Source organism: Euleptes europaea, chromosome 14 (assembly GCF_029931775.1).
Source record: "Euleptes europaea isolate rEulEur1 chromosome 14, rEulEur1.hap1, whole genome shotgun sequence".
Lineage (NCBI taxonomy): Eukaryota > Metazoa > Chordata > Lepidosauria > Squamata > Sphaerodactylidae > Euleptes > Euleptes europaea.
Window position 1 is genome coordinate 43,199,991 of NC_079325.1, and position 26,135 is coordinate 43,226,125.

General features: G+C 43.8%; 1 protein-coding gene across 4 annotated transcripts in view; it reads left to right on the forward strand.

Annotated features, from left to right (window-relative positions):
• EHMT1 (euchromatic histone lysine methyltransferase 1) overlaps nt 1-26,135 on the forward strand; it is a 154,818-nt gene that overhangs the window by 65,685 nt on the left and 62,998 nt on the right. For all 4 annotated transcript variants that reach the window (XM_056860364.1, XM_056860366.1, XM_056860365.1 and 1 more), the window contains 5 exons: nt 3,954-4,041; nt 9,967-10,520; nt 20,969-21,128; nt 23,365-23,501; nt 25,636-25,818. In XM_056860364.1, coding sequence (XP_056716342.1) covers nt 3,954-4,041; nt 9,967-10,520; nt 20,969-21,128; nt 23,365-23,501; nt 25,636-25,818 — 1,122 coding nt within the window. The remainder of the gene's footprint in view (nt 1-3,953; nt 4,042-9,966; nt 10,521-20,968; nt 21,129-23,364; nt 23,502-25,635; nt 25,819-26,135) is intronic.

The following is a 26,135-nucleotide window of genomic DNA, read 5'->3' on the forward strand; positions in this document are numbered from 1 at the left end:
CTTTTTTGTTTTTGCCATTCCCTCACTGTCTTATTGGCTCTCCTCTCTGTGTGTCTGTGTTTATATGTTGCATTTAATTGTTTTAATTTGTTATACATGTTTTAACATTATTTTGATTATTTGCTGCCTTGGGGAGCTTCAGTTGGGTGGAAGGTGGGCTCTGCTGTGCCACACATTTCTATACCAGCCTTTCTCAAAGGTCTCATTGGTAGTGTTCATGCATTTATTGGATTTTATTCTTGCAACAGCCCATTGATATAGACACGCTGGGTTGAAAGGTAGTAGTTTGCTTAAGGCCACCAGTGAATCTCCCAGCTGAACTGGTTCCGTATGGAGATGTAAAATATCTGAAAATTTTGAAGCCCGGGGTGTGTGTGAATTTTTTTTTTTATTCTTTTCTCCCCAGGGGAAAATAGATTTTTTTGGGGAAATTGAAATATATGCAATACTTACAGCTAGATTGGAGTCCAGTAGTGCCTTGGAGACCAACAAGATTTTAACAGCTTTGTCTCTTGAAAGCTTGTACTCTGAAAATCTTGTTGGTCTTTACAGTGCTACTGGACTCGAATCCAGCTGTTCTTCTGCAGGCCAGCATGGCTACCCTCTGAAACTATCTTCATGCAATACTTACTTTCCTATCGAACCTAAACTTCTTTGACTGATTTAACAACATAAAATGCATCATTTATAACTTGGTTAGCATGTGAAATATTATTTGGCATATTTGTGGATTTTAAAATTATAAATACCTTAATTTTTATTAAGCAGAAATTGAAAATATAGTCAGTACAAGAGAAGGAGTTGCAAACTGCTGCACCCTGTGCTATTATAGCACAGGCATGTTTAATTTTGCCCTCTGAGAGGTAGGAAAAAAGAAATGTTGAAGGCGGAAAACAAATTCTATAGTAAACAAAAGACCATGTTTTATTTGAACACGTACTGCTTATAGAGACGCAGTAGGTAGAACCAGCATATTTGGACAGAATCATAGAATCATAGAGTTGGAAGGGACCACCAGGGCCATCAAGTCCAACCCCCTGCACAATGCAAGAAATTCACAACTACCTCCCCCCTCCACACCCCTAGTGACCAGAAGATGGCCAAGATGCCCTCCCTCTCATCATCTGCCTAAGGTCACAGAATCAGCATTGCTGACAGATGGCCATCTAACCTCTTCTTAAAAACCTCCAGGGATGGAGAGCTTACCACCTCCTGAGGAAGCCTGTTCCACTGAGGAACCGCTCTAACTGTTAGAAAATTCTTCCTAATGTCTAGACGGAAACTCTTTTGATTTAATTTCAACCCATTGTTTCTGGTCCGACCTTCTTGAGCAACAGAAAACAACTCGGCACCCTCCTCTATATGACAGCCCTTCAAGTACTTGAACATGGTTATCATATCCCCTCTCAGTCTTCTCCTCTTCAGGCTAAACATACCCAGCTCCTTCAACCTTTCCTCATAGGACTTGGTCTCCAGACCCCTCACCATCTTTGTTGCCCTCCTCTGGATACGTTCCAACTTGTCTACACCTTTCTTAAATTGTGGTGCCCAAAACTGAACACAATACTCTAGGTGAGGTCTAACCAGAGCAGAGTAAAACGATGTCATCACTTCGCGTGATCTGGACACTATACTTCTGTTGGTGCAGCCCAAGACTGCATTTGCCTTTTTAGTTACAGCATCACACTGCTGACTCATGTTCAGTGTTTGGTCTACTAAGACCCAAGATCCTTTTCACACACACTACTGCTCAGACAAGTCTCCCCATCCTATAATTATGCTAAATAGTAGCATAATTAGGATATTAAGCTTATTAGGATATTAAGCTTAACACACACACTATGGTATAAGAGTGGTTTTTTTAAATGCTCCCTAAAATTTTCCAGTTTTCAATTGGGAAGTCCTTAAAACATTTTCATGCTACACATTCTGAGTGTGAGTAACCTTATCTTAAGCAGCATTTTATTTATTCTAAAGGAGAAAATATTTCATAGGAATTTTTCCCCCCCAGTTCTCCCCCAAATTTTCCTTTGGAAAAATTAACAAAAAGGCCTTGGGAGAAAATGAAGGGGGAGCCCCCCCCCAATTTCCCCATCCTCCCCAGCCTTCAGATCTCCCAGCCTTCCATACTCCAAGGTCAGCGCTGTAGTTAGTCAATGGCCCTTTCTGCAAACTGTTATATACTGTAGTAGAAAAGAGCAAGAGTCCAGTAGCACCTTAAAGACTAACAAAAATATTTTCTGGCAGAAAATATTTTTGTTAGTCTTTAAGGTGCTACTGGACTCTTGCTCTTTTCTACTACTGCAGACAGACTAACACGGCTACCCACTGTGTGTTACATACTGTTTGCACAAGAGTCTTGGCTCTGGTCTGATGATTAAAGCACAGCCTATTCAGCAGTGTGTCTTGCTAAGTTAAATTTTATATAAGCCTCACTTCATATGAACCCATACCCCAAATAAGGTTCTGGCAAGAGGTTCAGGACAGACCAAAGGAAATGCTTCTTTATTCAACATGTAATTAAACATCAGCTGTCAGTGGAGGCAGTGATGCCCATGAGTGGTGATAGCTTTAAAAGGGGGTTAGACTGATTTATGGAGGAGAGGTCCATCAATGGCTACTAGCCCTGGAGAGTCAAGAGAACCTCCAGGCTTACCTTGGCCCTTGAGTGCTGTTTGTTGCCCGTTGAGGGCCACTGATTGGCCAATGTGTGAAACAATATGCTGGACTAGATGGCCAATGGTCAGATCCAGCAGGTGTCTTCTTATGTGCTCCTCGTTGTGTGCCATCACTTTCCCTGGTGAGGATGGTGATAGCTATAGGCAGGGCTCTTTTGGTGATGGCTCCTAAACTTTGGAACATTCTTCCAGAGGAGATTCAATAAGCTACCTTTCTCCTATGATTTGGGAAAAGGAGCAAAACATACCTCTTCCTACAGTCCAGATACGTAGCCTCACCTGCTTCCTACCTCTCCCACTTAGAGATCTTCAGATACAGGAAAGCATTCGCCCTTGCTGGATGCCAAGCTCTTCCCTCGGTGGTTTTGGTTGGGAGATACAGAAAGGTTCCCTTGGAGGATAGATTATGTCCCTGTGCTTTAAGGAAAACCGAAACAACAGCACATTCTACTGCGCTGTCCATTATACCAAGAGGTTTGTTCTAAGTTTATCTCCCCCTGGGTTAGTAGGCATCCCGGCCATTCAGGTCCGGGGTATACTAAAGTGTTGCTTATAGATGAAAATCCACAGGTTACAGCAGGAACGGCAAAGTTTTGTGCATTGGCCTGTAGAATCTGTCAGACGCTGCTGAGAACGTCGGTATGCCAATAATTTTAATGGGTAGTTTAAGTAGTTTAGGAGCCCCGTGGCGCAGAGTGGTAAGCTGCAGTACTGCAGTCCAAGCTCTGCTCACGACCTGAGTTCAATCCCAACGGAAGTTGGTTTCAGGTAGCCAGCTCAAGGTTGACTCAGCCTTCCATCCTTCCGAGGTCGGTCAATTGAGTACCCAGCTTGCTGGGGGTAAAGGAAAGATGACTGGGAAAGGCACTGGCAAACCACCCCGTAAACAAAGTCTGCCTAGTAAACGTCGGGAATGTGACATCACCCCAGGGGTCAGGAATGACCTGGTGCTTGCACAGGGGACCTTTACCTTTGTAAGTAGTTTATAATAATTGTGCAAATAACTATTTTACAATTTGTATAAACCTGTGGGTAGAGTGTAATACTAAGGGTTTCAGTGGTAAATTGTGAAGAGCTGTGCTGGTCTATGACTGTTTTAATAAAGACTGATTGACATACCGCTTCCAAAAGTCATTTAATTGATTTATGGTTCTGTTTTTGTTGTTTTTTGCCATTTTGAACTTTGGAAAAAACAGTGGGAAATGTTTTAAATAAATTACTAAAACTGCATATGAAAGAATTTTTGGTTATGGGAATTATTTCTGTCCAATTTAGCGAGCTCTGCTGGGTAAAGGAGAGACCAGAAGAGAGATCTGCATGAAGACTGAGCTGCTGAAAGATATCACCAACAATAAGGAGGAAGGTAAGTACATCTTTCAGTGCCGGGCTGCATTTTTCCAGCCAGTGGAATTGCTGCTCACACAGCACGGCCAACAGAGTATTTTTGGCAAGACTGTAAGGGTTTCAGTGAAGCTCCAATGAAGATTTGAAAAGTGCAAACATGGGCTCCCTCACTGCTCTTCAACACCATCTTGAAAGATTTTGCTGTCTTGATGTGCTGTGGATGCTTGGCAAGGAGCTCTGTGTGCTGTTCCGGTTCCCCTCTTGTGAAATTCTGATGATTCAAACAAAGCCAAATGAGAATATGTTACACTTGTGCTCAGTTCTTGGTCCAAAGTGTTCAGAGAAGGTTATGTATTGTTCCCAAGTTATCTCCCACCTAGGAAGTGCCCGGGCCAACTAGCATAGCTTCAGCATTATTTGCCAGAAGGTTCTGTGGCAAACAGAGGTCCAAAAAAAGTCCCCTTTTTGTTTTATATCTGTGCCCCCTATGTTGTAAGTTATTGTCTCAATTTGTGATCCATAAATCTCAAGAAAGCTTTCAGTTCACTCTCTCTTCAGGTAGCAGATTCAGCAGTAAAATGTAAGTGATGTAATGGCTGCATAAGAGTTTGATAAAATACTTAATTTATATCTTGCCTTTTCAAACTAATCATGCAAAGCAGATTGCAGTAGGATAATGTAAATGGAAATAGTACAGGTTGAGTATCCCTTATCCGGAATCCTTGGGACCAGAAGTGTTCTGTATTTCAGATCTTTCCATATTTTGGAATATTTGCATATACATAATGACATATTTTGGGGATGGGACTCAAGTCTAAACATGAAATTCATTTATGTTTTATATACACTTTATACACATAGCCTGAATGTAATTTTAAACAGTATTTTAAATAACAGTGTGCATTAAATAGTGTGCATTAAACAGTGTGCATTAAACCATCAGAAAACAGCTTGGCACGCTGTTGAGGGCATGTGAATAATGCCTGCATGTCGGCTCAATATGTCCGTATTTCAGATCTTTCCGTATTTTGGGTGTCCAGATGAGGGATACTCAACCTGTGGTAGGAATTGTTTACTCTAAACAAATTCCAAAAATAACAACTGGATCAGAGAGCATTGGGTACAGAATGGATTGATCACAACCAGGATTGGAGGACAGAACCAATTTAACTAAAGCTGGACAAAACAGAATGGGTCAGAAGACTCTTTGCTTGGTGCCTAAAATCCCTGTGAACCTCTGGGGTAAGAGTCTGCGCCACTGAAAAGGCCGGTCCATGGTCACCCAGGTTTCTTTGCTTAGTACATAGCCCTGTGCTCCCAGGGTTCATTCTCAGTTTGTTCAGAGCAAAGGGTTGAATCATAGAGGCGATGAGCAGATGTGACCCATCTATTATTTTAATGCATAGGATGGCTTTTGTATTGTAAGACAATATTTACCATTTGCTGTAGAAAAGAACAAGAGTCCAGTAGCACCTTAAAGACTAACAAATTTTCTGGCAGGGTATGAGCGTTTGTGAGCCACAGCTCACTTCTTCAGATACACCTAGAATGTGAGTCCATCTTAAGTTGAGAAGAATGAATTAGACACACAACGACAATGTAAATGTCAAAAGCAAGTAAATGACATTAGCAGGCGTGATTGGATTAGGTGTGATATGCAGAGGGGGGTAGTAAGCGTGGAGAAATTAACATTGGTAATGTGACAGGAATCCCAGATCTCTATTCAGTCCAGGAGAATGCATTGTCTTGAGCTTCATTATTAGTTGTAATTCAGCAGTCTCTTTTTCTAATCTCCCTTTGAAATTACTTTGTAAGAGAACTGCTACTCTTAAATCAGCAGCTGAATGTCCTGGAAGGTTAAAATGTCCCCCCACTGGTTTACTAATTGCTAGTGACAATAAATAGACTGAATTGTGCCATATACTGTTATTCCAGGAATTATTTCCATTCTTTGTGTTCTTTTTTTCTGTCTTTGGCATAACTGTCCTTGATTATCTCCAGTGTCCACTTGACTAAGGATTGGATGTGACTTTTCCCATTCTTCCATCACTTTGCCAAATCTGTCTGCCCAGCTGTCCAATTTACATCATCCAGACGTAGTTTTCTTTCTGGGAGAAGATACACTCTCCATTTCTCTTTTATGGTCTGATTTAAAGGATTTGAAGTTGCTAGGACCTGGTGGTTGCTGCAAGAAAAGCTTTTAAGTGGGAGGAAGAGACTGTTGTGCTTGGCTGCCATGCAGTCTAAGCCAAATTCGCGTGTGTTGCTTTTCATCCCTCCTTCTATTGTTGGTGTGCGCGTGTGTGAAAAATAGAAAGTTCTAAATCAGTTTTACGTTGTATGAAAATAAAACTGTTCTAAATGCAGTTGTTCCAGACTTCTAAGTTGATTGATGACTGTACAGGCAGGTTAATGTGCAGCCTTCCTGTTTTTACAGTCTACGTGGGATTTTGATCCTAGGAAAACCACCGTTCTACACAAGCCCTAAACCACCTACCTTCAGTGTCTCTTATGGACCAGAATGCTTATTTTCTCTGCCTTCCTGAATCTTTTTAAGCTGTTGCCTACCATTCTAAGGAAATAACAGCTGCATGTTATCTTGTTTTGGATTAAAACAAAGTACATTGTGTTGATTTGGTCCATGCTTTGTGATGCGTCTTGTGCACAGAAAACATCCCAAATGTAATGGGCTCAGTTTTGGAGTTCCACAGTGTCTTCGGGACGCATGCTGACTTTTGTTTCCGCTGCAGATTAACTTAGTTGAAGAAACTGATACGGGGATGGACAGTGTGTGCCTGCTATCTGAAGTTTGACTTTTTTATTGAAGGGAACTTTCTCTGAAAGTGTCTGAAGTTGCAAGGCTAAAAGAAAGATGCCCTGGAACATTATTCCAATGTTCATGTCCGTTTGTTTGAATATTTTCCTCTGATCAGAATCTAGGAATAGTCCTTGTACAGAAACAGATCTTGGCACCTTGATCTAGAGCAGGGATGGCCAACTTTTGAATTCTTAAGGCATTGAATTCTGTAGACAATTGTCCAGGGAGTAGAACTTGCTTGTGCTACGCAAACTGACCTACATGCGGTCAGGCTTTCTAATATATTTGCTGCCGTCTAGTATTGATCAGGTTCTCAGTTACAGAGCACAGTATTCCATGCAGATCTGTACATTTACAGACTGTATAAAAAACTAGAGGAGAGATGAAAAAAACAATGAGGGCATTTTTCACTGCCTTGTGAGTGAAGCTTGCGGGCAGATGTTTTATTGTTTCTTGATTAAAATTTGCTCAGGGGCCTCCCTTCATAAAATTAAATTGTGAACTCTCTTTTTCCCCGTAAGAATGTTCTCGAAGCAGCTACAGTTTGACAGCATACTAAGAAAACCATCAACCACAAGTTGAAATTTTACTAAAATTTCAGCAAACCAACCAGTAAGAAAAAAAAAATGTAAGAGAACAGAATGAAATGCAAACACCAAGGCAGCTTGGCCAAGTGCTTGACGAAATGAAATGGTCTTTGCCTGGCACCTAAATGTCAGTAACGAAGGCACTTGCCAGACATAGGGTGGCAATTCTGTAGTGCTGGTCACCAAGAACCTCACTTCTAAAGATGGAAGAACCTAGAAAGCAGCCTCTGAGGAAGATTTTGTTGAGTGGATGGGTGCATACAAGAGCATTGATCTTATTTTATCCTCATTTCCCTGTTGAAGTAGAGAGAGACAGAGAGTTAATAGAAGAAGAGTTGGTTTTTATATGCCGACTTTATCACTTAAGGAAGAATCAAACCGGCTTACAATCACCTTCCCTCCCCCTCCCCACAACAAACACCCTGTGAAGTAGACGGGGTTGAGAGAGCTCTAAGAGATCTGTGAGTAGCCCAAGGTCACCCAGCTTGCTTCATGTGTAGGAGTGGGGAAACCCACCCGGTTCACCAGATTAGCATCTGCCACTCATGTGGAGGAGTGGGGAATCAAACCCCTTTCTCCACTGCTCCAAACCACCACTCTTAACTCCTATACCAGTTGTTCTCAACCTTTTTTGCTCCATTCCCCCCTTTCATCATTGTTCAGAATATAATTCCCCCCTTCCCAAGATAGTTATAAACTTTGTTGAATGTCACAGATCAAATTAAAAACAAACTACAATTTTACAGATTGTACATAATCTATAGGACATCACACTTTGCTGAATAGTGGTCCCATTCCCCCCCCCCCCGGAACCCTAAAATCCCCCCCGGGGGGAATTCCATCCTTGTTGAGAACCCATTTACTATACCATGCTGGCTCTCTTAGCTTTCTTTAGAGTAAGCTTAGGTCACAGGTTATGGTTAGCAGGCAAACAATACAGCAACCTTGCTTAAGTGAAGTAGGCCTATGAACCTGGGTCTCCCCATTCCTAGTTGAATTCTCATTTTACTATTCAGTATAATAAATCATTGCTTGCTTGTATTGAAAACTTAGCCTAACATACATAATTAATCAAATTATAAATTGCTAATTCCAGTTACTGTTAATTTGCCACTAGGCTCTGCCCAGAATTAATATTCCAGTTCAGTATATTCTCTAAAAAGTTAAAAGTTCAGTTGAGCATATTCAAAATAAAGCTTCCATTTTTCCTGAAAGTCTCCCATAGGTGTTCTATTTATTAGATAGGTAAAAGGTAAAGGTAAAAGAGGAGCCCCGTGGCGCAGAGTGGTAAAGCTGCAGTCCTGCAGTCCAAGCTGTGCTCACGTCCTGAGTTCGATCCCGACGGAAGTCGGTTTCAGGTAGCCGGCTCAAGGTTGACTCAGCCTTCCATCCTTCCGAGGTCGGTCAAATGAGTACCCAGCTTGCTGGGGGTAAAGGGAAGATGACTGGGGAAGGCACTGGCAAACCACCCCATAAACAAAGTCTGCCTAGAAAATGTCGGGATGTGACATCACCCCATGGGTCAAGAATGACCCGGTGCTTGCACAGGGGACCTTTACCTTTAGTCAGAAGACTGCAAGTGACCTGAGTAAGACGTTGTGTGTGTGTGTGTGTGAGGCAGAGAGAGCGCATATGCACAGTGCCAAGTTCTCACCTGCACAGCACATCAGGGCGGATCTGTGCAAGCACCTGGTCATTCCTGACCCATGGGGTGACGTCACATCCCGACGTTTACTAGGCAGACTTTGTTTGTGGGGTGACTGGCCTCAGAAGGAGGAAAGGCTGAGTCAACCTTGAGCCGGCTACCTGAAACCGACTTCCGTCGGGATTGAACTCAGGTTGTGAGCAGAGCTTGGACTGCAGCACTGCAGCTTTACCACTCTGCGCCACGGGGCTCCTCTTTTACCTTTACCTTTTACCTAATAAATAGAACACCTATGGGAGACTTTCAGGAAAAATGGAAGCTTTATTTTGAATATGCTCAACTTGGACTGCAGTACTGCAGTTTACCACTCTGCGCCACAAGCTTTTTAATGCCTCCTTGGGTTCTGTGCAGGAAGAAAGTCAGGAGGACATCAATGCAATAGACAATATTGACGGAGATCCTGAGAAATGCTATTTACCGTAAGAACGAAAGCCACCATGGATCAAATGTTGGATTTGGGTGTGGGATACCTTGGTTCATATAGACGGTTAGTAGTTAGATAGTCTTAGATGCTCTGCCTTGTCTTGCAGTGCAACTTTGCTGCACTCCTTCCAATTTATGGCTCCATCATTGAAGGAGCTGACAATCACTAGTTTCCATTGATTCCCTTTATGGGTCCACTCATAATCCGTTGACCACTTTTTATAAATCCAGAAAAAAGTGCTATGTAGAATAGTACCCAAACCTTCTGAGTTGAAGCTAGAATTTTGTCATTCGTGGTATTTTTCCATTTCATTTTCTGCCCTGTATTTGTGATTCCTTAAGTCTTCCTTCCCTCCTCTGCTTAATCTAGTAACTCTTCTCTCTCTCTTTTTTTTTTTTACTTGTCTCCAGGATTTAATGCTATGGCAGCAGATGAGAGTGCCATAGAAAAACAAGTCGGGGAACCAAAGATGGCCCCAGATGGCGAAACCAACGGGTCCTGCGAACGCAACGAAACCAAGAGCCACCCCAGTGCAGCTCGAAACCCTCAGGACAGTATCAAACCGAGCCTAGGGGACTCCACGGCGAAGTTAAGCAGGATAGCGGAGAACGGCATTTCCGAGAGGGACAGCGACTCCGGCAAACAGAACCACATAAAAGCAAATGACTTCACGCAGACTTCCGTCACGGGGAGCAATGGGTACATTTTGCCGAAGCAGATGGCTCAGGAGCCACCTGTCAGGACTACCAGCGGTGCTTTTGCTTCCCTCACTGGCCATGCTGCGAAAACCCTCCCTGCGGGAGCGAGCAAGGGTAGAACACTGAGTGCCCTTTCTCAGGGGCAGACTGCCTCGCCAGCCAAGTTCAGGGTGGGCGGGAAGGATACGGAGGCAAAAAGAACCACAGCCGCCAACGTCAAGGTCCACAGAGCCCGGAAGACGATGCCCAAGCTCACTCCTAGCCTGGTAAAGTATACCGAAAGTTGCTGCTGAGAGCCCCCGGTGGGTTGTGTTTTGGTGTGCAAGGTAGTAAGTGTGAGCTGAGGGTGTGCTGTGTGATTCCCAGTGGCTCTCAACCTCTCTCCAGGTGCTTGTCCAAGTCATGTAGCTATTCAACTGAATTCAGCCGGTACTGTCATCTTGGTAAGGCCCACCTCGCTCCTGAATAATGTCTCCCGTGCCGTTAAAAAAACCAAAGGGCAATATTGTAGGAGCAGAGAAATGTTGTCTGTTTGGTATAGGTGTGCATGCAGTTCACCCATAAACCATATAGCTGGTACATCATGTAATAAAATCTACACCTCTTGCCTCATCTCCATCTGCCTGAGAAAGGAATGATCTAAGTGCGTTTTCTGCAAAAAAACAACAACCACACACTCAAGGATTCATCTTGACTCAAGGTCTGCCTGCTGTATTCTCTCCCCCCCCCCCCCAATCTGAGCTGGGTTTTATTTCCCATGCAAAAGCCGATAACGTTTCTTAGAAATCCTGGTTGCCCTCATTCTATAAGAGTTTGCAGTATGTCCAGAGCATCCTGTGGGGCGAGCTTTCATCTGCACATATGAAGCTGTTTCATGCTGTTATCAAGCCACCAAACTCTGTGTTGCCTCCTCTCTAAGACCTCAGGCAGGCTAAAGGTCTTTCCCATCATGTGCTACCTTGAGATTCGTTAACTGGAGATGTTGGGGATTGAACATGGAACCTTCTGCATGCCGAACAGCTGCGATCCACAGCTTCTGCAAAGCTACAGATAGTTTTCACTTTTGTACAAATGCTCCGTAATGTGATTCTGGCATCAGACTTTTGGGGTCATTTCAGCTGCTGGCTATTGTTTGTGTTTCTTGCTTGCTCATCCTGTCATTGAGAATCGCGCCACATTTCCTCCAGAGTTGCTGCAGCGGGGGTTATGTTTGTAAATACCAAGCAGTGTGCATAAGGAAGTCCAGCAGTCCGGTTCAGAGGCCTGTGTTCATTGTGTGAGCAGCTTCTTTCTTTTAAAAATACAGATAACAGCCAAATATATACAGAAGCATGTACAAAGAAACAATTTCAACAGCCCAAACAAATAAAAATACAATAAAACAAGAGTGATACTACAACAGTGCTACACAAATTGATCCTTAAAACGCTGTGAAAAATCTGTTTTTAGTCTATCGTAAAGTTATTGGTAGCAACTTTACCAAACAGATTTTGCCGGATGTTAATAGCGGTGGCACAAACTTAGCAGTGTCAACAGAGACCCTAGGACTTTAATCTCTGAGCAGCTTTTTAGCCCACTGCGCATCTGAGCAGTCTGAAACCTTATTAAGCTAGGGCAGAATAAATTTCGAATCTCATAAAATGGACAGCTAATAAGAACATGCTCCAAAGTTTCCACACACACCCATACCACACGGGCATGTTCGCTCTGAGATAGGTTTCCTTTTGTATCTCCGCTTCAACACTGCTGAAGGGAGGACAGAGCATCTCGCTAACGAGAAAACCCTTCCAAGGCTGTTAAAACTCCAGAGAGAAAAGATATGCGGCAGGGGCGACAGTAAATCTAGTTTTATCTAAGGATAGAAAAGTAGGATGGCCTGGATGGCCCAGGCTAGCCTGATCTCGTCAGATCTCAGAAGCTAAGCAGGGTCAGCCCTGGTTAGTATTTGGTTGGGAGACCACCAAGGAATACCAGGGTTGCTGTGCAGAGGAAGGCACTGGCAAACCACCTCTGTTAGTCTCTTGCCATGAAAACCCCAAAAAGAAGTCGCCATAAGTCAGCTGTGACTTGAGGGCACTTTACACACACACATGGAAAATTAGGGGTCCTCCCTACGTCCGCCTGCCGCTCAGTATCCTTCACTCTTTGTCTCACCATTTGCTTTCCTTGATCTAATTGATGAAGATGTCAACCCAGTGTGCGGCTGCTGTAAAAAAAAGGCAAATTCCATGCTGGCCATAATTAGACGAGGAATAGTGAATAAAACTGCTGCTATCATACTGCCCTTGTACAAATCTATGGTGAGACCACCCTTGGAATACTGTGTACAGTTCTGGTCACCACACCTAAAAAAGGATATTGCAGAGCTCGAGAAGGTGCAGAAAAGAGCATCCAAAATGATCAGGACTAGAGCAAGTGCCCTATGAGGAGCCGTTAAAACTCTTAGGGCTGTTTAGCCTGGAAAGAAGGCGGTTAAGGGGAGACATGATAGAGGTCTATAAAATTATGCATGGTTTGGAGAGAGTGGACAGGGAGAAGCTTTTCTCCCTCTCTCATAATACTAGAATGCGGGGTCATCTGCTGAAGCTGGAGGGTGAGAGATTCAAAACTGATTAAAGGAAATTTTTCTTTACACAATGCATAGTCAAATTGTGGAACTCCCTGCCCCAGGATGTGGTGATGGCTGCCAACTTGGAAGGCTTTAAGAGGGGAGTGGACATGTTTATGGAGGATAGGGCTATTCATGGCTACTAGTAAAAATGGATACTAGTCATGATGCATACCTATTATCTCCAGGATCAGAGGAGACTGCTGAATATATTAGGTGCTGTGAAACACAGGCAGGATGGTGCTGCTGCAGTTGTCTTGTTTGTGGGCTTCCTAGAGGCCCCTGGTCGGCCAATGTGTGAACAGACTGCTGGACTTGATGGGCCTTGGTCTGATACAGCATGGCTTTGCTTATATTCTTAACAAATAAGGAGAAAAACCCATATGCTCCAGCTTCCCTCTGACTGCCTTTAACCACAATGATTGGTGTGAGCAGCTTTAATATTGCGCCACCTGGAAAGATTTTTTAAATCGCTTGGACGTGCGTGTCGACAGGCCCTGCAACGGTTGCCAGTGACCTTTGGAAATACGCTCCCGAAGGCTCCCTCCTTCCCCCTGCAGCTTGGCAGATGTGCTCTGGATGGCGCTCAAAATGTTCAGGTTCTCTGTCAATGCAAATGGCTGAACAGCTATTCAGGCCAGTGGATGCTGAAACTGCTTCGGTTCCCGTGGCAGATGCTTTGGTGGGCAGAGAAGCATACAGATATCGAGCCAGGTTCCAGATGAAAAGAGGCTTTGAATTCCAGGCATTATCTGGGATTTCTGACAATTAGGGAAATCTGTAAGCCTGGTCTTCCCCAGTTCAATTATGTGCAGGGCTTCTGCAGAACTACAGGAAAAAGCTTTCATCTTTTTTTCTTTTCTTTTTTTTAACTGAGTAAGGTTCAGGCGAGAGTTTGTTTCCCTTGTGTATAGTTTTGACAGCTGTGTGTGGGATTTAGGGGCAAGTTTTTTTTATCAGAACCTTGAAGGCAACTGCTTTCTGGCCCTCAATTGGTTTTCAATAGAAACAGAATCCAGGGGCAAAGAAAGGGTATGTGTTGCATGCAGAATGTCCCAGCATCAATCCCTGGTATTCCAAGTTGGGAAGAAACTTTCCCTGACACCCCAGAGAGCTGCTACTGTGGGCAATACTGAACTAGATGGACCAAGATTCTGACTTGGTAAAACAGCTTTGTATGCTTAAGAAGGCAGTCTTCCAGGGCTGTGTTTATACGCGCGCATTCCTCGTTCAGCTACTGTGACATCAAGGGGTGTGACATGTGCATTCAAAACCAGAGATTCAGATCCCAAGAACAGGGCTGTGTCATTGCCTTCATGCCATCTCAAGCACAGTACGTTTCATCAGGAGGCGATACACGTCTTCTGTCAGAACTGTTGAGCGTGAAGTCATTGAGTGGAGAGGTGTTCAGGGATGAGGGGGCATGCTAGTGAGAATTCAAATCCTAGCTTTCCTGTACAGGATAAATTTGGAAGCAGAAAGTGGAAGTAAGAGCACTTTAAAAAAGAATTTATTACTCAGTTTATTTCTACTGAGTACATTGCTTGATTTAAGAAAATAAGCACCCTGCTGGATCAGATCAGTAGCCCATCTAGTCCAGCGTCCTGTCTCACACAGCGGCTGACCAGTTACTCTGGAGGGCAAACGGCAGGGCGTAGAGGCCGAGGACTTCCCCTGATTATTGCCTCTTAGCCACCAGTATTGAGAAGCTTACTGCCTCTGAATTTGTCTCCATGGCTACTATCTATTGATGGAACTGTACTCCCTGACAAAACATTGCACATAGGTAATACCATCTAGTTTCCTCTCTATGGTGCCCTACAGTTTTCTTGTGAAGATAAAATGGAGCAGGAGAGAACTATGTATTGTGCCTTGTGCTCCTTGGACAAAGGGTGGGGTAAAGAGTAAGTAAATAAGAAGACATTCTGTTAAGATATACGGGCAGTGTGTTTGATTGGGTCAGTTTTTCTTCGGATACCAGTTTTGAAGCTTATTTCTCTTTTGCATCTCAGTTTGGTGCTGCCTGGCTTTCTTGTATGTATCAAGCTTTCTTGTATTTATCGACCTTCAAAATCCAATTATTCTGGTTGCTAAAGGACCAGGGATAGGAGTTATGCCCAGATACGCTTTCTCACATGATGCTGGAGTGTCCCCACTTCAAACTCCAACGTGATCAATGGATCGCTCCTATTGTAATGAAATTACCTGCCACCATAACGTGATAAAACAGTCCCCTTTTTGCTGGTGGATAGAGATGGCCAAGTACCTCTCCATCATATTCTCCTTAAAGAAATAGATTTTTTTTAAAACTCCCTATTAACTGCTCAAGACCTGTGGGTCATGGGAGGTTGGAAGGAAAAAGGAAAAGGAGAGTCAGGTTGGTCCTCAAGAGGGATGTGCTGCCTTGAAGACAAAGTCTAGTCTTGCATCTCTTAGAGTTGAAGTATCTAACGGGACCATCTTGTGTTCACTCAGGCCTGTGTACAAGGAGCGGCCTTGGAGGGAAGGCCGGGATGTTTATGATCCTTTCATGTACACGCTCAGTGGCATTTTCGGTAGCCCCATAGGCACGCACTTGCTCTGTCTGTATTTACCAGGGATCTCTCCAGGATCAGAGGAGCATGCCTATTATTTTGGGTGCGGTAGAACACAGACAGGATGGTGCTGCTGCAGTTGTCTTGTTTGTGGGCTTCCTAGAGGCACCTGGTTGGCCACCGTGTGAACAGACTGCTGGACTTGATGGGCCTGGGTCTGATCCAGTATGGCCTTTCTTATGTTCTTATGACAAGTGTTTTAGGGCAAGACATTTTCCAATGCTGAAGTTTTCCATGGAAATTTTGCACCCAACATATATTATCTGTTTATAGTTGTCAGGGCTGTTGTGCGGCAAATCAGTCATGTTAGATGGTCTAAATGTGGTATGTGGAGAATGGACAAAGCCCAGTGCCGGTGCTTGGTCTAGTCTTGTTCAAGTTTGCAATTGCCTTCTTTTGCTAACATTATTTAACTATTTTAACTGTTTATCGGAAAATGTTCAGATTTGAAAACCCTACATCACTGACCAAAGACAGTCCCAGCTTTCTGGCATCTGTCTCTGGTAAATGGCTGTCCCTCATTAGTCCTTGGTTTTGCTTCTGGGGAGATTTTGAATGTTTCTTTGCTGGCTCATTGCTGTGTGCCCCAGACTTGTCATTCTTCAGAGTTCTGACTCTTCCCACAGGTCTCAAGATGTTAAATCCCTTTAGTGGGTCTGGAAGAACCTTGACCTGAGCGCACATTGCGGTACATGTGCTGGATGCTAAAGAGCAATGTAGTGCACAGCCTTCCATTTTGCACACTGAAGCCGGCAAAGCTCATGATGAAACGTTAACATATTATAAGACGGGTTGAGGAAAATAATTCAGGACATAGCAATCTTTTTGAGAGCCTTTTGCAGAGTATGATAGTTGGGGGAGTGGAGTGGATCTAGACGGTATTTCTGGAACACATAACGTGTCCTGACTTCCATTTGGACAGCCATTAGTGTTTGTGCATTGAGGCCTAATACTGGTAATGCTGATCTAACATCAGGTCTGTTACAAAGATTACATGAAGATAATGTCTGTGAAGTGCATCGAACACCGAAATGTATCCTGTTATTATTATTATTTGAGCTGATCTTGCAGAGCGATTCTTGAGCTATATTTCGTTGTCTTTCTGCAGCTGCAAGGGAATGGGTGTGTGTGTGAAAGGCTCAGATGTATTACCATTTCCTTGTCAGAGTCTTAACTATTAAGTTCTACGGAAGGCTTTTAAGGATAGTGCCCTGCTGGGAATTCCACTGTTTTTCCATGTCTTCTGGAGGAAGGATGTGGTTTCTGCTTCTCCGGGTAGACATTTTGGCCACTCTCATTGTTAGGGTTTAACACTCAGGCTGGTGAGTGTCGGTGCTATTTTTTATTATTAAAAAAAAAGAAGAAAGAAAGCACAAATTAATCGCTTTGCAGATGGGGAAAGAGGCTCCCATATTGAAAAGCTTACATATCTGTAACACCCTGTCCTGTCTGGCTCCAGTGTCAGAAACGCACAGAGCAGCCACACTATGAACCGATGACTCTTGTCCTGCAATTTGCTATTACATTCTCATTGAGCGAGGGGCAAAGATCGTAGAAAAATTCCCAAAAACATCAGTAGTGTCTTTCTCACCTGTTGCTTAGGACCTCTTCTAGTAATGCATTTCTCTTCTTTTATTCCTCTATTCTGTTCTTTATGCTCGCGGACCAACAGGTCACGAGCAAAACAAAGTCAGTAATTCAGAAATAACCAAACATACAGAAATACAACATCTGAGGAGTACAGTTAAAAGGAAGTATCATTAAAAACCATCGATAAAATTTTTGCCACGGCAAGGGTTACATTTGGATCAGTATCAGCCAATAGCTTTGCAATTATCTCTTGCTTTAGGGCAGGTCCCCACCTCTGAATATATACTGTGATCCATTTATCTCTGGTGAGAACATGCTTTTTACAATCAACAAAAAATGCCAAACATTGTCCAGACTCCCTGATCCTTAATCACAAAATCGCTTGGAAAAGGGAACCCCTGAAAACCTGCCTGCTGATTCCCCCAATTTTCTCTTCTGTGTGTCTCCACCCCTACGCTCCTTTCTTTCTTTCTTTCTTTCTTTCTTTCTTTCTTTCTTTCTTTCTTTCTTTCTTTCTTTCTTTCTTTCTTTCTTTCTTTCTTTCTTTCTTTCTTTCTTTCTTTCTTTCTTTCTTTCTTTCTTTCTTCATGAATGAGTAGCATGGGGAAAAGTTTGGGGGAACGTAGAAGCTTGCTATTTTGACCTTTTGGTTGCTCCTAATATGAAAGTGTGTTACGTGACTTGTTTTTGGAACAGGGTGAGTGATTCCCCCACCCGGCCCCACCCTCAGAGAACCAGGTGTGTAACAAATGTGGCACTGGATGGTTGTGTGCTCTTTGCCATGCCAATGCTGAGCCTAATTTGAAAGGGTTTTTGGATGCCACGGCTAAAAAGTGGTTGGAAGACGTCTTCACAGCTAAAGGGGCCAAACAAAGTGCAAACAGTATTTTTTATAACAGTTTCAAACTCTTAATACATCGATGGGAATACATAATGCGGTAACCCTGATACACTGCTTTTTCTGAGCTCTGTTTCCCCTTTTCCCCTTTGTGTACTCTTTTCAGTAATCTTGTGTGGATTTTTGTTACTGGCAGGCATGGAAATACCCGAGAACTTCCATCTTCTTTATTTTTTTTAGGGTGGGAGGGCTAGACCCAAGCAATCTCCTCTATTGTTTTGGACTGATTAGAGCCTTTTTAAAAATAATGGGAATCCTCATTTTTGTTAAGTATTTTGCAGCTTTTCTTTTTTAAAAAAAATATTATTATTTATTAAACCAAAAAAGGGAATACAAATGGTTAACTGGGAAGTTGTTTAGGGCAAGTAAATGTGTAATCTAAATAAAGGGGACTATATGCTATGCGTGCCCGGAGAGCATTCTTCCCCTTTGCTAACTCCACTATACTTTTACAACCTGACAGTCCCTTCCTTGCAAAGAGCCTTTATGCTCGCCCGTTTAAATGCTGCACCCTCAGCAGTGTTAAACGGAACATATCGAAATCTGCCATATTCTCACAAACTTTGCCCATGCAATTCAAAGAAAATTGACACATTATCTCATAAGATGATGGAATGCCCCCTCTTTAAACACCACTGAGATAAATGGATTGCCCCCATATTGTCGAGAATTCCTGCCCCCATAACAAGAGACAAAATAGTCCCCTTTTTGCTGATGGATAGAGATCCAAATATAACATTGGCTGTGGCCAAATATCTCTCCATCATATTTTCCTCTAAAAAATAACTGCTCAGGACCCATGGGTCATAGGAGCAAAGAAAGAAAGGAAGGCTATGTGCTGATAAATACCGCAAAGAATGAGCTGATTACACCCAACTGTCTAAAAAAATCTAATGGCAATATCTAACTACAAAGCAAAGGAGGAACTAATACAGCAGTAAGCTTCAAAAATCTAATCACAACAACCTAAGAAATAAATAGTGGTACACAAATTAAAACAGTGAGTACAAAAATGCGAGCTAAACAGCTGCTAAAACGACAAGGAGGATCCAATGATTTCAACATATATACAAAATGTAGAAGATGGGATGGGGGAATCTCAGCAATGGAGGTTCTCTAGTGGAACAAATGGTTTTGAAATCACCCCCCATGAGTCCATGAGAGCCAGGTGGATAAATGCCTCCCCCCCTTGTATCTTGCAGCTTTTCTTCACATGAGCAAACAGAGATACCAGGGTTCTTTGCAGATAAGCATATGAAGCTACCTTATACTAAATCAGACTATTGGTCCAACTAGTTTTCGTATTGTCTACTTTCACTGCCTTTATAACGCTGCGTAGCGCTTTACAAATTAATTATTGTGATTTGAACTATCAGCACCATTAGTCTTGCTTGTTTCAGTATATGTAAAAATATAACACCAATTTATTCTGAGTTAGATTACTGGGTCCATCTAGCTCAGTAGTATCTACTTTGACTGGCAGTGGCTCTCCAGAGTTTCAGGCAGAGCACACCTGCTGCCTTTAACTGGAGACACCAAAGATTGAACCCGCGACCTTCTGCATGTTAAGCATGTGTTCTACCACCGAGCCACAATCCCTCCCCAAGGACCAAACAATAAGACTGGTTCTTATGATTTATTAAATAATTCTGTGCCGCTGTTTAGATTGCACAGTTAAAAGTAAACGAAATGAATATGCAGTAGGTACCATATTGGCCTTCTGTGTCTTCCCACTTGCTAGCCAGCTTGGCATTTGTAAGAAGAATGCTGATCGGTGGTGAGATCTGGATGGGAAAGGGGAGCCGTGGCCTGAAATTCAGTTGATAGTTGAGGGCTCACTGAATGTGGTTTGGGCTCCTCTTGTCCCGTGGGAAAGGAGTATTTTTGAGACTAGTTCCTGACATGAATCAGTTTGGCCATTGGTTGGAAAATATGTCTTCTGTTTTCCTGGGAGATGGGTTTTTTGTTTTTTTTTTGGTTCCTTCATCATGCGTGTGTCATCAAGCCAGCCATTTTGGATTTCTCAGCTCTGCGGGTGAAACTCTTTCCTAGAGCTGTTTCATTATTTACAGCTGCTCTGATCTCTTTGCTTCATACCCTGGAACTTTCAAGTTGAACCTTCAGTTATAAAAATGAAAGGCAGGGAGCGATACACAGACATTGGACACAGCAGTGCAGAGTTTGGAGAGGTCCCTGGTTAGGATGCCCTCCAGTGATTCTTCCTCCCCCCCACCCCCTGCAATGCAGTAAGAAGAAGAAAAAGAGTTGGTTTTTATATGCCAACTTTCTCTACCTTTTTCAAGGAGAATCAAACCGGTTTACAATCTCCTTCCCTTCCTCTCCCCACAACAGACATTTTGTGAGGTTGGTGGGGCTGAGAGAACTGTGACTAGCCCAAAGTCACCCAGCTGGCTTCATGGGTAGGTGTGGGGAAACCAACCCGGTTCTCCAGATTAGAGTCCACTGGTCCTAACCATTACACCAAGCTGGCTCAGCACGCTATCCCATGTTGTGTGTGTGGGGGCACATTCATGCACGCTGTCCTGGAGGTGGAAGAAGCCTGTCACGAGCCCCCTTGGCACCAGCAAGGCTACGGGAAGTGACAGAGTTGCACTTGACTCCTTCTGGGTGCTGCTCCCATTACGAAGTGGGAACTCTTACCCCAAAGATCCCTGTGACATTGGAGACAATCACTGCAGTGCCCTGTCAGAATCAGCTTTCGGCCAGGCTGTTGACACTGGCCCTGCTAAAGGACACAAGGTGGCTGGAAGAGTTGTGAGGTGGGCTGGTTAGCCCACCGGACCAGAATACTTGGCTTGGATTGAGCACTTCTGCCTTAATTCATGGAAGAGAGGAGAGAGAGAGAGAAGAGACTGAGAATTGGGAGTGGCAAGGAGAATGTAAGGATTGTGCGCTTTGGGAAGGCCTTAAATGTCTTATGCTTGCTTGCGTGCGCATGTGTGTTGTCCTTCAGTGGCAGCTTTGCTCAAAAATATAAAGGGTCCTTTAATTTCTGTTTCCCAGAATGCAAGTAAAGACCCCAAAGAAGCAAAAGTACCTAAGGAAGATGGTAACAAACATGTTTTGGAATTTGGGAAGTCCCCACCTTTGCCCTCTGTCCTTGGCCTTCATTCATCTCTACCTCAGAACCAGAGCTATGTGGCTGCCTCAAAATCACAGACAGGTAAAACGTTGGTGTGGGCGGGCCCCGTGATTGGTTCCAGTGGGGCAGAAGGGCAGTCGAAACCTGCCATCCCCCCCTTTTGTTTATAAACCTGGCCCCAGTTTCAGTGTGATGCTGGTGGTCAAGAAGGAGTCATCTGTCTTGTGTCACACGCCCCCAGCATCTCATTCAAACTGGTCCTCTGCACATGTGATGCTCTTTGTGCAAAGTGAGTATCTCTGTTGCAGCTGTAGAAAAGAGCAAGAGTCCAGTAGCACCTTAAAGACTAACACCATTTCTGGTACAGTATGAACTTTCGTGAGTCACAGCTCACTTCTTCAGATAGTTGAACTCACAAAAGCTCATAACCTACCAGAAATTTTGTTAAGTCTTTACGGTGCTAGTGGACTCATGCTCTTTTCTGCTGCTACAGATAGACTAACACGGCTACCCATCATGATCTGTCCCAGCTGTGGATCTTTGGCCATATTAACATTGCACAAGTATTGGTAGAAAGTCCAGTTTAAACAAAATTATCACACTGGTATGTGCTTCCTCATTTAAGCCAAGGCCCAGTGGTAGCGGACTTGGCAAAATCTCCATATATAAGATCCTGATAATGCAAGCTGCATTGCTATGCAAGCTTGGGCCCGTCAGGGGGATATAGGTCTGCTGCTAAACCACATCTCCCTTACACTTCTCCCTAATGTTGTCGAAAGAATGGTGTTACACAATACCTTCAGTGCATTCTGCTTTCTCCTCATCCTAGCCCCTTTGTTTGATTGCTGCTTGTAGGGGGCAGGAAAACCCAGAATTTCTCAATGCCACTTGAGAGCCAGTATGGTGTTGAGGGTAGAGTGGAGATTCAGATCTCTTTGCTGATCTCCGGTCAATCGCTTTCTCCGTCTCAACCTGACCTACCTTGTAGGTTTGTTCGGAGGATGAAATGGAAGACGGGAAGAAGCATGCACTTGAGTTCCTTGTGCAAAGAGTAGAATAAAAATGCATTTTAAAATGTTAAGACAATGTGTGTTTCCTTCATTAGATGTTATCTGGGACCTGCCTCCCCTTTAACATCTAGTTGTGTCTTTCCTTGAAAGTAACCTCATTAAATTTAGTGGGACTTACCTCTGAGTCAGCACACATAGGACTGGGTTGTTGGGATTTTAGCTGCCAGTTTAAGGCACAAGTGTATCAACCTATGAGGCACGTTCACAGGCTGCTTTCTTGCTGTTATTACAGAGGTGAATATAAAATGAGCTCAACCTGCTCGGTTTGCTGGTATTTCATTGCAGCATGTACAGTGTGTGGCTATTGAACTGTCGTTCCCCTGTGATGTCCTGAAACGGTTCTCCAGAGATCTCTTAGGCTCAGTTCAGATGTTGTGAACAAACCAGGGTTTGTTCATGAGAAGCACAAACCTATGTAATTGCTGGGCTTGCCCCCCCCCCTTCCACATGGCTTGCTGAGATGGAAAATGGAAGTGTTCAGCTAACTGATTTGTTGTGATGATCGACCACGGGTGTTAGCTTCTTTTCCAATAAATGAGATTCTTAACCACAGTTTAATCCCGGTTAAGACTTCTCGTTGTACCTCTCCTTTCCCATCTCCTATTTATGATGTCTGAATTGAGTTTAGAAAATGACAAGGTGTTCCCAGGAAACCAAGGTAGAAAAGAAACTTTGCAGTGAGTCAAAGTAAATAAACGTGACTGTTAAAACCTCGCAGCCTATTGTAGGCTGTTTCTCCTTTTCTTACTGCCTTCTGCGGCAGGGGAAACAAGACTGCTGTCAGATGCACTCTGCAACGTCGGTTCAGAAACATTCTGAAATCAAAGAGCATTAATGGAGACTCCCCAGCTGGATTTTACCTCTCTCGAATATCCCGTAATTCCCGTACCTTTGGTACATGTTCTCTGAAGACTAGCGTCGGGCACTGAGCTACGATCTCAGCCGCATCTGCAGGCCGGAGAGAGTCTAGAAAAGAGAACCGTAGCTGCAGAGAGCCGAACTGGTCTTTCCTTTGCTCAGGGCAGCAATCCCTGACTCTGCTCCCTTGTTAGCTCTTTGATCGCCTTTTCTGACTAAAGCAGTCTCCTAAAGGAATGAGAGTGAGATCCAGCGTTTAGTTTTTGGTAGCGTTGCTGGGTAATTTATTCCTTAACTGTTGGACGCATCCGGTTCCACTCCAGAACCTATTTCTGCAGAGCAGGCAGTCCCCCTTGCCCTGATGTTCTTCTCTCTGTCCTCCCATCCAGCTGCTTCAGTGTCTCGGAAGAAAAAACGAAGAATGGGAACTTACAGCCTGGTTCCCAAGAAAAAGACCAAAGTTTTAAAACAGCGGACTGTGATTGAGATGTTTAAGAGCATAACCCATGCTTCGGCAGGTGGCAAGGTGAGGGCCGAAGATGGGCTTGGCAGGTGGAGGAAGGCTCTGATGTAACGCGGCCCTGAGTACCCACGCAGAGACGAGAAATGTCTCCCTGCGATGTGACAATCGCTTCCAAAGCACAGTTCCTGCTTTTCAAGAAGTGTGTCTTGTGGCACAGAATGGGATGACTCCTTTGGGGCCCTGCTTCTTCTTCCCCACTGAAGTCTGTGGAGAGTGGAAAGCTCTTTGGTGCATCCACGAAAACCAGCGTGGTGTAGTGGTGAAGAGCGGTGGTTTGGAGAGGTGGACTCTGATCTGGAGAACCGAGTTTGATTTCCCCACTCCTCCACATGAGCGGCGGACGCTAATCTGGTGAACCGGGTTTGATTCCCCACTCCTCCACATGAAGCCAGCTGGGTGACCTTGGGCTAGTCACAGCTCTCGTAGAGCTCTCTCAGCCTCACCTACCTCACAAGGTGTCTGTTGTGGGGAGGGGAAGGGATGGAGATTGTAGGCCGGTTTTATTCCTCCTTAAGTGGTAGCGAAAGTCGGCGTATAAAAACCAACTCTTCTTCTTCATGACCAGCCTTCAAGCTGCTGTGCCTTCAATTAGTGTGGCCTTGGACCACTTACTTACTTACATACATACTTATTTATTTGTTTATTTGTTTGTTTTATGCCCCACCCTCCCTTGGCCAAGGCCAAGCGCAGGGCATCTCACAACAAGAAATTTCATACTATAAATACAATAAAATCACATCACTTAAAAATCAATCAATAGAATCAGTAATTTCCAGACCCATAAAATCATCCATAAAATAAAATTAACGAGCGGCGCTCCTTTTGGAGCATAGGGCTGCTGCAAGGCCTGCGAACAGCTAGCATCCCCACACATTGGATTGACAGTCAATATGAACCGAAGGTGTGGGGGAGATAGGGAGGCCAGCGTAGATGGAAAGCCATGGCTGTCATCGACCGTAGGCCTGGTGGAATAACTCTGTTTTGCAGGCCCTGAGGAAAGATTTAAGATCCCGCAGGGCCCTGGTCTCCTCAGAAAGGGAGTTCCGCTTCATTCCTTGGAGACCCTTTCCCTTCAGTCTGATGGTTAAAGAAGAGTCCCTTTAACTTGTGTACATGTGTGTAAAATTGTGAATTGTCTGGCTTTTCCTTAAGCTCATTCAGTCGTTTTCGCATAAACACTCTTAACATGCTTGTACACTTGCCCTCGTCCCCTCTGAAGGCTAGCCCTTATGTTATTGTAGCAACCTGGCAGCTCCCAAAAACCCTGCATTCCAGGATGGTTGAATGGTTCCATAGCACAGCAGTCTGGTATATCAATGGCAACTTGAGACATGAAGGCCTGGGGTGGTGGGGGGAATTGGACGTTTTTAGAGAAAAAATCTTTTTCCCTGTTCCCACCCCCCTGAGCTGGTGACAAACAAGCCTCCTGTGTTGTTTGGGAATAAGCGAAATGCTTTTTAAGACCAGGAGTTCCTTATTCAGAATGTGTACTAAAAAGATTTTTATACAAAACAATGTAGAGTATGAGACAATGACGGCAGTGTATATTGCAGTCACATACAAATATATGTTCATTGTTTAAATCTGACTCGTTTTGTTCATAGCTGATATTCAAGGCAGCGTATAGGGCATATAATTTTTTTGTCCTGTCATTTTTTTTAACTTTTATATCCCTTTTTCCATCAAGAAACTCAAGGCAAAGTCCATACAGTTCCCTTTCAGGTCCAGATTTAGTCCTGCATAATTTCAGCAGGGTGGCTGCATTCTGTGCCCTCCATCCAGACCTTGGGTCGAGTACAAAATATGCTATAAAACACGTTAAGCAGCACTACAAAACAGAAATAAAATCAATTTTCTTCTTCCCAGGATGCTCCTGTGCAATACCATGCAGGGGAGGGCTATTCTTTCCTTCCATTTGTAAATAAAATATTTTCACCATTCTTCTTTTCTGTTGCAAAACATGCAAAGTGGTGCTCTCTGGAAAACATGATAAAGATTAAAAATATGGATGTTTTTGCACATCTTGACTATGGTAGGTTCTCATTGGTGATTGATTCCTGTCTCAAGAAGTGTGTGACAAATAGTTCAGTTGTGTTGATGTGGTTGCCTTGCGATTTGTCTGTCTGGGCACATTTAGGGTGAAAAGGGTGATGCAAGTCCTCATGTGAACGGGGAAAGCTTAGAGGTGGATTCCGAAGAGGAAGATTCAGACGAGCTAGAGGAGGAAGACGAACGCGGGACGGAGCATCCCTCTGCCTTTCCTGCAGAGGACAACCAAACTGCTAAGGAAGGGGCTGCAGGTGCCAGCAAAGCCAGAAAGGTGATTGGAATTGCTGCTGGGGGAATTTTTTTAGTTTTTGTCCATGCAAATGAACAGTGAACAGGTAGGCAGGAATTGATGGTGCAGAATAAAATTTTTTATGGGGTAGAGGGAAATGAGAATGTGGCTAACATTGGCCAAAATCAGATGTTTCAAATAAAGGGGGGCCCTGCTTTTGGTGAAGTAATTCTCAGAGGATGAAGGCCCCACTTACTTTAGGAACCCCAAAGGGTACACTTCCACACTTGGACTGAGGCCTGCTGGGTACCCAAGCTTTTCCCCCATGGGAAAAAGGGCGCTTACTTCATCATCGGCCT